Source organism: Austrofundulus limnaeus, unplaced genomic scaffold, assembly GCF_001266775.1.
Source record: "Austrofundulus limnaeus strain Quisiro unplaced genomic scaffold, Austrofundulus_limnaeus-1.0 Scaffold1046, whole genome shotgun sequence".
Taxonomy (NCBI): domain Eukaryota; kingdom Metazoa; phylum Chordata; class Actinopteri; order Cyprinodontiformes; family Rivulidae; genus Austrofundulus; species Austrofundulus limnaeus.
In genome coordinates, this window is record NW_013953448.1 from 1 (window position 1) to 10,954 (window position 10,954).

The 10,954-nt window shown below is 36.5% G+C and overlaps 1 protein-coding gene across 1 annotated transcript; it reads right to left on the reverse strand.

Annotated features, from left to right (window-relative positions):
• Positions 1-3,119: 3,119 nt before the first annotated feature.
• Positions 3,120-9,713, reverse strand: LOC106533895 (cell adhesion molecule 2; the record flags this gene model as incomplete). The annotated part of the gene is given in 2 exon segments (XM_014030359.1): positions 3,120-8,918; positions 9,591-9,713. Coding segments are annotated over 2 exon segments (242 nt in total), but the record flags the coding sequence as incomplete, so codon positions are not given.
• Positions 9,714-10,954: the final 1,241 nt, after the last annotated feature.

Genomic DNA, 10,954 nt, shown 5'->3' on the forward strand with positions numbered 1-10,954 from the left:
TATATATATAGTTTAGAGCTTGCCCTTTTATGCACATTTTTCAGTCTCCTAATGTAGCTGAGGAACAAATTATATCCTAAAAAAATCACTGAATATGACCGCAAGTGCTAAAGTGTTTTACAACAATATAAAACATGTTAATCATCATAAATAATTAGATTTTTACAACATAGAATCAATTTCTCGAGACCAGGGGTCTGAAATCTGTGGTTCTGGGGTCACATGCGGCTATTTGGTCCCTCTGCAGTGGCTCTTTGAATCTCTGATCCAAACTAACATGAGATTACATTTTTTGTTTTTTTATGTTCACAACAGAAAAAGCTAGCTTTATAGCAGTTGTCAATTTGTTTGCAAATAACTGATACAAAAAGTGAAATATGTCGATTAGTTCAAGCTAGTTGCCTCTTAGCCACTTCAACAATCCAACGTGCAGCCTTAAAGTAGGACCTTTCTTTCAAATCCATCAGGATTACCTTTAAAGACCTTTAAATCAAACTAGATAAAAATAATAAATAAGTAATAATAAATCTTATGCCTACTTAGTTCAGTTATGAAACTTGAATAGGTCTATTGTATTTTCTTTTGTCCTAAAGTGTAATAACAATAATACTAAATGGTAAAATTCCCTAAATATTTTTAGTTTTACAATGTTCCTCCTACTGGCTGGAAAGGCTCCCATTCAAAAAACTTAAGTGGCCCACAGACCATCAGTTGATCACAGTTGTACCACATTTTGGGACTCCTGAAATTATTTGAGAAACAAGGAGAAGAATGGCTTTCAAACCACAAAGCTTGAAACAAAAACTTTAGCTTGCATGGAAGTGTCAGTAGGCTTATGCTAGTCAGTGTACCAATAAAATGTCAATAATTTTTGATGTTTAACACTAATCCATAATCCATAATGTTATTTCTTCTAGCATGGACTTAAAAGTTTATTTGGAGAGTTTATGAAGTGTAGCTTATATTGAAAGTACAAAATTAGCAAATGTACACAACCAAAAATATCTAAGAGTAAAGGGTTTATTTTGATTCATTAACAATAAAATACAGTGCAGAACAAATTTTATGAGGATGCAGATTAGAAATGGTCCACAGGCCAACAGCTGATGGTCACTTTATGGAGAATCCTTTGAAAGCAAACATGTTTAATTCTCAAATTTACGGATTTCAGTGAATATTTAACCTTCACCTGTGTGATGCCTCGTGTGGTTTTACTGCTTTGCTGCACACATTTAATGCTTCATTTGAAGCAAACAGTCTCATAGTTCAGTGGTTCCCAACCGTTTCAGACTTGTGTACACCCTGAGCCATTTTGCCATACCACTAGTACCCCTTCAGTCGAATGTAATTGTGATTCTCCAAAACTATAATGTACTACAACTGATTATTAATGAATATAATGAAAATGATTTATTTAACCCCCTAGAACATTTAATTCTCAGGCATTTTATTTGTTCAACACAAATTAAACGTAAAGATGAAAATGTTGCCTTGAAAGTGAATAAGTAATAAAATAAACCAGGTAATGACAGGTGCAGAAAACAGCAGTGTCCAAAATACATTGTATTGTCCAAAATACGTCAAAAACACATCCAAATGAGCAAATTCCATGAGATTCCACTTTTTATATTGGATTCCATATTGTGTTAATTCCATGATTCTGACTGCAATTTCTGCATTGTGGAAATCATATGGCCTTACATATCTCAGTTCTATTTTTATTTACTTTTTTACACACCTGAGAAATTTTTACACATACCCCATGTAATATGCTTGCATACACCTGGTTGTGAATCACTGCTTTAGACACTGTGCAGGGCAGAAGGAACTGTCCAAGGTCCTGAAAATGCTGGAATGTTTCAGGACTTTAGACTGTATGCAGGACAGAAGGAACTGTCCAAGGTCCTGAAAGTGCTGGAATGTTTCAGGAGCTTGGACAGTGTGAAGGACGGAAGGAACTGTCCANGGACGGAAGGAACTGTCCATGGTCCTGTAGATGCTGAAATGTTTCAGAACTTTAGACAGTGTGCAGGGCTGGAGGAACTGTCCAAGGTCCTGAAAGTGCTGGAATGTTTCAGGACTTTAAACAGTGTGAAGGACTGAAGGAACTGTCCAAGGTCCTGAAAGTGCTGGAATGTTTCAGGACTTTTTAATTCAGATGTTGCATGTTTCTTTTCTTTTTGTAACCGCAAAAAAAGGAAATATTGCTTTTAGTTTTTTTGTGTTGCATGTCTCAGGTAGAGTTGTTTCTTTACAGAACTGTGTAGACACTTGACAAATATAGAAAAAATACCTGCAATATCTTTAAGACTCCACATGACAAAGTGAGTGGAATTCTGACACAAACCACAGATGCAAAGCAAAAGCATATGAAATATTCTTGTTGATAAAAATTCATGAACATGTGTCCGTGCATCTGGTTGCATGTGCTTTCTGGAAGCGTGCACTCGTGTGTACACATGGCTCCCCATGTGGACGAATTCTGACTCTTTTCAAAGCACAAGGCTTAGTCATAGTGTGTTATCAAGACTTGTTTTTTTCTTCTTCAAATAAGAAATAAACTGAATTCAAAGGCCTCCAAAGGGGAGGAAATGATGACTTAAGAATAGAATCAGGCTTAAAAAGATCTTTTGGCAACTATTTATTCATCAATTTCCATTTCATACATACAAACCTCTAAATTGAATAATAAATCCCACAGACAATGGAGAACAAACACCTCCATTATGGGGAGAAAGAACAAATCAAGATCCCTCTCTACAGCTCGATATGAAGCCCCCTATTTCATCAAGATACTCAAGACCCTAACTGACACGTTTAGTTCTAATCTTGGTCTTTGCTCAGGTTTACTGTGGAATTGTTTGTATTTAGTGAGTGGTTGTGCCTCGGAACAACATCCAACTAAAGATTTACTGTTTAAAAATGTTAATACACACAATGGAAGTGAACAAAGGCAGTAAAGTGAATTCATATATTAAACTAGATTCTGTTGRGACACCCCTGCTATTATTCTTCAAGCTCATAATTTGCAGCAAATTTCCAAATCTTAATGTTTACGTTATTTATAAAAGAAAACAAAAACAGCTAAAAGTCAAATATTACACAGCAAAGTGACAGAATTACTGAAGACTCAATGAATAATTTTATTAACATTGTGGTAATCTTAAACTCAACAAATACATGGTGGACATAAAGGGACTATTAGTGATAAGTGTTTACAAGTCCCTGTTTCAAAGCAAAACAAACAAAAATAACCCAAATAACCCCAATAAAATCAAATCTAAATGAAATATATTCCTGAGATGAAAAAAAAATAAAGCATATCACTACATGCGATTGTGTCACATCATTTTCAATGTGACAGTATAAACTGGGCTGATTGACGCGTGGGTTGATATTGCAGAGGAACAGAGGATTGCACTAAAGCCAAACTGTACAGCAAAGACATACAAAAAAAATAAAAACTGAAGGGAAGGTGGGACAAGATCATGGCAGGTTGTGCTATTATTACATCTGTGGAGAACATACTGATTAAAACAATGAGTTACAACAGACCCGTAAACCATTATAAAAAAGATAATAACCCACAGCAACATTATTTTCATATTTATTATCTTATAATTAGAAGCTGATACTGCTTTCTTAATATGGGCATCRAATTTCCTAAGCAGGTTGCAAGTCCAATATGTGTGCTGCTCCAGGATCAGTGCAGTTTAAGGACAAACAAAACAAAACATTAGCTAGTCCCATCCATAAAAAAGACAGGTGAAAGGCATGGGCAGACAGGAGAAAAAAAAGACGTCTGTGTTGAGTTCTATGGGCCTGGGGAGCTTAGTTTGTTTTCAAGATGCATCAAAATCTACTAATAAGACCTATATCAGCATCAMCAGCACTAAACCAACAAACTGCTGTCTGCTGTTTATTACTAGGCAACGGTACCATTTGAAACTTTGCCCCCGTCTGTACGTAGAACCGCCAACATGGAAATTGCTCACTAAATTGTGTGCAATTTCATGCCAAAATTGCAACCAGTATTGCGCTGCTTAATCTGCATAAATGCACAAACTCGGCGGCACTACACACACACACACACACACACCTCCAGCAGAAAGAGAATAAGAGTTAGGAGAAAATTAGAGAAAAACAATTCTAGAAAATGGACTCGTGGCCAATGGAAATGGCAGCACAACCATGTTAGTGCTATAATTGACTTGCTGCCAGTGTGAAATTAGAGGCCCATGATCTTTCAAATATTAACCAAACGGATAAGAACAGAAAGTAAAATGGGATGGTTTTAAAGCTTAGTTTCAATCAACAACAACAAAGACAGACAGCTACGATAAAACACAGCTACACTTGGATCTGTGTGCTAAAATGGTGCATGGTGGTAGAAGTCAGGCTGTTAAATTATTAAAAAAACACACACAATTTAGGTTTGGTCTAAAGATTTTTTAAAAAGCCATTGCAACAAAGTAACTCGTGTCAAAACAAATATTTACAAGTGCTTTCTATGGAGATAAACAAAACACACATTTTAACAATTACTGACATTGAATGAACTGGTCAGAGTGCATAATTCAGTAAATGGCATGTTTTTTTAATTTTCTTTTTTAATGCCAACACCAACTCAACACTGCAGACCTGCTGTTTTCTCTGTCCTCAAAATCCTAACTCATCCCAAATCTGATGCAGAAACACGGGTGAGTAACAAAAAAAAAAAAAAAAACTGACATCATGATTTAAGACAGAAAAAAAGAAAGATGTTACGTTGCTGTGACAAATGTGTCCACACACAAAATCATAAAAGGCAAAAATATTTTATTTGAACCAACTGAAGGTCTGTGGTGATGCTCACATGACACCTGCTAATATTGCTAATCGCGGCACATGAAAACTCCGCAAACTCTGAGAAAGTTTCCGATTTTTCAATACAGATCATTTGTGTATTCAAACTGCAGTGTGTAAGCTTAATCCTACATTAGCTGCGATAGGCAAAAACTAAGCAAAAGTTTGCCGACTTTGTGATTCAGTCCGTCTCTCCTGAAGTAATAACCTTACTGGCTGACCTTCTTTGCATAAAGCTGTAAATTGGCCACCAAACTGGAGACAGCTGGGCTCACTTTTTGTATTTTTTTATTGCCCTTAGTAATAAATTGCTCCCGCCAAGTAGATTAGTGCCTTTATTTGAAGTTCTTTTGGTGTTTGTCATAAATTCACAGAAGAGTAAATCAACCATTTGTTTTTCAAACTCATAGAAAACAACAGGAATGCTTAAAAAATAACACTGAAAAGTTGTTACAGTTGTTACTAATGTGGGGAGAATTTCTTGCCACCAACTTAAAGGTAATGTGTTTCATTGTATCACTGTTTAATTCTGTATTTTTTATCATTTCAACTGCAGTTACAATTTTATGTTTCAAGACTTAACAAAAGATTATTTTTATTTCTGTGGGCAAAAACACTTCTTGCACTGCCATTTTTTATTTTTACAAATTTTATCTTTTTTTAATTTCTCAAGCTTTTCTCCTTCAGGTCTGTAGCACCTGAAAACACACCACAAATACTGTTTTAAAATCTTTTCCCTTCCCTTGTGATTATCTCCTAAAAATAATTAAAAAAAACTTCAGTTCAAATAAATAAACATGAAATAATCAAATAAAAACATGCCAATGTGRAGTACCAAATTTTAGTTCTTACACATTATATACATGCTTCGCACAAAAACAAATCACACTTTATAGCCGTTTAAAAAGAGTAATGCAATGAAAATTTTAAAAGTAAATAGATAAGGTGGCCAATATACAAATTTGAAGGTATACAGGAGTTCYAAATTTAACAGCAACTTTCACAATCAACCACATTTTAGCACACACAATATACAGCAGGAAGTGTGATACAATTTAAAACCAACAGTATTAGACTTTTTAAAATATAAATAGATTAAAAAAAATGCTTAGATTTTTCATCTTTCCTTCATTTTTTTAGTTTTTGATTAAAAGAACCTTTCCGTAGGCAAMTCAATTGTTGGCAAAGAAACAGTAACTTTCTCGAACATGTTTTTGTGCTTTTATTAATATGTCTCCAGTTTTCAGGTTTGGTATTGGGGCCCCTGTAGATCCATGGCCAGGCGTTCACACCAAATGTTTCTTTCTTTTGTTCTCCTTTTGATATGATCCGAGACCTCATAGGAAAAACAAACAAACAGACAAGCAAAAAAAAAAAAAAAAAAAAAAAAAAAAAGAGCAGTGACACTTTGTACAAAAACCTAACTCATAGTGACTTTTAATTAATGGAAACAAGAAGCACAACAAGTTGGTAACAGCAGTTAAACTCCACCATTAAAAAAGCAAAGCATAAATTAGAAAGTGGCAGTCAAATTGATGACATCAGTATTCCTGTATTGCGGCTGATCATGAATGGGTAATGCGGATGCTGCCTGCATCTCCAACGTACACGAGGCATCGGTCAAAATTACAGAAAAATGTACAAAAAGGTTTGATGCTAGATCTTCAATAAACACTGGAACTGTTCCTGTAGTAGTCTTTTTTGCAACATCAAATGGTTTATGATAAATATCAGGAGGTCCTTAAGCTGAAATATGACTTCATTGTGACATAAACATTAAGTAATTTCCTAAAAGTGAAAAGTAAACTAATTTTAATACAATTTATACAGCTTTTAAACAAAGAGGTTGATTCTTTCTGTACACCTGAACCATTACTGTAAAACACAAACTACTGTGAGCTGTTCAGATGATGCTTAAAGTGAAAGTTCAGATTTTTTTTGAAAGAGTGGGGTTCTGTGGAATGGTTATAAATAATTAATATCTTGTTGTTTCAGATGGCTTTTTTTGAGAGACTTCAGCTCAGAGAATTTGAGTTTAATTCTGACCTGACTGATGCGCTAACAACTAATCTAAGTTTTGATAAAACCAAATGGTGATTAGCAAGTGCAAATAGAGACAAAAGCTAGGTGTAACTCTTTTGGTGAAGTTTGGAGCATGTTTCAGTTGAGCCATATATTTAATAAAATAACTGTGTAATAAGAAACTGACTTTACAGTGAAGCCCCTATACAGACTGAGTCCGCAAAGATTTTAACAGTTTGACTCAGTCATAGAGCGGTAATCCCCCGTCATATCGTGAAAGTCGTAAATACAGTGCAGTAAGGAACATCATTTTTTTCTCATGCTTTTTTGAGTTTTAAGTTAAATTACTGAGAACAATATAATGAACTAATTTTGTAACATCTCTTCAACTTCAACTTTAACTTTAACATAACTTCAGTTCCATAAAAAATAAAATAAAATACAGTACAGTACTTGACACATGCCCTGTGCCGATCTGTAGAGCAGCATTTCCACCTTCTAGCAGTACTGTACGGTGTATGGCTGCTAACGGTTTAGCTCTCATGTGTTTTTTGTTTGGTTCATACTGCATTATAAAGCTACCCTAAATGTTCTACAGGCCCTTTCTGGACAACATCCAATTTTCACGTTTTTTCATGATTTGTGGCTCCTCTAAGAACGTTAGCTCCACAAAAATCCAGGATTCACTGTAATATAAAAGTTTAGAAAATAGTGTTTTAAAACATTGTTTTAGGAAAGCATCAATCCACTGGTTTCGACCTTGCTCAAATTAGCAGTTAATTTCTCAGTCTGTTCTGAAGCAAAATCTGTTCTCCAAACAGAGGTTGTTTAAAGACCAAAGCAGAACGTGTAAGACACTAATTGGTCATAACCTTTTCACAGAACCTCACTTTAAAAGGTCTGAACTGTCATTTTAAGATGTTTTGTTAATCTGCAGCCTGCCCATTACAGGGATATGCAGGTTAAAGTAAACATGTACATCGTTTGAGCAAATAGTTTTACATATTTATTTGAGCTGACTCGATGGAATGGATCATGTAGTATCTTTACTATATTTTTGGTGTGTTCTCTGCTCTAAACAATACTGCACTACCCTTTTTTTCTTTTACTCCTACCCTAATAGTCAAAATCATATTATACACTTATCTGACAAAACCTTGCTACAGTGTTACACAAAACCTTCGTCTTATCTTACAAAGGGTCCACTGTTTAATTACAAGTCTATTTGAAAAGGGATGGGTTTGGGAGTGGTGAACCGCCTAAAAGTACCATATTCAGTGTGATGCACATATAAGGCGTAAACAGCACAGAGTTTTATTCAAATGAAAAGGATGCAATCCATATTTAAAAGCCATGAGCTATGCAATGAAATGATTTACAAAGCATTTACATTGCTGCCGACAGGCGATACATGAAGGCATTGACAGAAGTTCGATGGCGTCTGCATTTTTAGGCACCGTGTTGATGTGAGATATGTGTTTGTGAACACGGGATATAATATGTGTGTGTATGTGTGTGTGTCTGCTTGGTGGGAATTGGGGTGGGGTGGGGGTAAAGATGAACACAAGGCTTATTTAAGAAGCAGTCATGGTAGATATACAGATTTCCAGGTGTTCGTGTCAAAAGAAAGTGGGGGCATCTTCAGCAGCAGCATCAAGCTGGCTGTCAAAAACATCAACCAAAAACGAGAACAACAAAGAAATCAAAGACAATGATGCAGCTGAGAGAAATGCACTGAATAAAAAACAAACAAACAAACAAAAAACAAAATAACGCATGGAGATCTTCTCTCCCTGCGAACTACTTGTTGATTTGAGCAGGCAGTGGCCAGACGTGATGGAGAAGAGTGGGAGACAGAAAGAGACAATAAGAAATACAGAGACTGAGGTGACAGAAAGAAGAGGGCGAGAGCTGCACGGCTCCCTATGCAGTCTAAATGAAGTATTCCTTCTTTTCTTCTGCATGCGCATGGTTGCCCTCAGCGTTGATAATGGCCGTGTCGGCGTCGGGCGCGTCGTCCGCTCCTTTGGCTTCGTTCGTCAAGTACGTTCCTTTGGAAACGAGAGAGGGAGAGAGAAAACAAACCCATCTCAAGGAAAACAAATAGTGAGCAGCCCTGCATGGTGTTGGAAGCCTGAGGCACAAAACACATCTGAAGACAACATCAGTGATGCTACATTATTCATAAACAGAATGATGAGATGCTGGGATAGTGTGGTAAATGTGAAAACAGCAGAGTAGAAACCCTCCACAGATAAAGCCAAATACAGTAGAATCAACAAACACTTTAACAGCTGCCAATAGCAGACGCAGCGTAAAAATCACAAAATGATCTGAMGATGCGCTCACAGTTAAAATTGATCAAATGCAAATGTTTTGACATAAAGACACATCCAGCTTTTACCCACTGGTAATGCTTAATGATGTGGCTGTCTAGATTCAGCTTATAAAAATGCAGAAACCACACAGATGGGAACTGTTGTGATCTCCAGGAAGAAAGGAAATAAAGTTAACTCTAATCCTAATGGTGCCATGCCTACTTGGCCCCTATCTGGATTCACTGTGTTGTGCATCAGTTACAACATTACTTGAGCCGGCACAACTTCTTTTGTTCTCATCAAGTTGTAACAAGAAAATTAGAAKAGAGCTCCATTCCAAAGGGACAAGTAGGACACCCTTCACTGGTTCAATGAGCCCTGAAGTCTGGTCCWTTGTGGTTTTACCTTTATGCCTGGCCAGGTATCTTCCAAGTACAATYATTAAACACAGGGTGACAAAGACCACCACAGCCACCACTCCTCCGATCAAGGCGTGGTCGGTGCCATGCTGTCCCACTGCGTTGGGATCTGAGGGAAGATGGKAAAAAAAGAGAAACAAAGAGAGAAGATCAATGCGTCGGTTAGAGAGGTGATGGAGTGAAAGCGCAGAAAAACAGCAGAGGACAGGAAGTGAGCAAAGAGGACAAATAGAATTATTTCCAGTTTGTCCTTCTGAGTGGTGGTTGTTCCTCCCCCGGTTTCTCATTATGCAGTCAGAGAGGAGACAGAGAGCTCTCTGAAAATAATAAAACAGAGAAGAGAGACGGACACACCATTGACATGGAAAAAGGCAGACATGCAGTCAACTTGAAAAATGAAGGGAAAAGAGATTGTATGAGGCTATTTGTTAAAAAAAGTGAATAATTTAGGACCACCCCCACAGCYCCGTAGGAGTCCTCAACATGCAAACCAGGGCAGCAGACAAGGGATTGTACACAGTAAATAAATCATTGCATTGAAACTAGGAAGGAAAATTTGTTTTTTTTTCTTATTTATATACATATTTTTTAAAGAGTAGGACTTTTTGTTGTGAAAAAGATTGAGATGTCAGAGAGTGGTGGGTCTGCAGTTGGACGAACAGTGAAGTCCCAACTTTCTTGGGGGTTACATTTTAAGATTACATGGAAAAATGCAAATATTGGATTCATTTCAGAAAAGGGCTACAGTGAGTTTGGGGTGGCATCATGATGCCATAAGAACCAAACAAACACACAAGAGCTAAACAGTCATCAGATACATGTAGTAAACTGTTAGAAGGCAGAAAGGCTGCACTCAAGGCTTGTGCCATACACTGTAATGAATTGTTTTTTATTTTCTGTTTTTATAGGATCTGAATTGATGTTATTTATGGTACAAAGTTAGTAAATCATATTGTTATTAATAATTTAGCTTGAAAACTTGCAACAAAACACAAGAGAAAAAGTTATTGATGTTCCTCACTAATGGACTTCTTGTTTCCATGATATTACAGGGATTATCGCAAACTACTACCGGGGTAGGTTCCGTAAAAGTTCAGTGAAACACTGAGTCTGCAAACTATGAATTTCAACTTTGCTGGGCTTCACTGTACAGTCAAACAATAAGAAAGCAAATGTATCCAAGGAGAAAAGACTCTACCTAATTTAAAAAAACTCTCTGTCCTTCAACAGTAACTTGGTTTCATTAAACAGTTTGACTTCTTTTCCACAAAGTCTGGTATCCATCCATCCATCCATCCATCCATCCATCCATCCATCCATCCATCCATCCATCCATCCATCCATCCATCC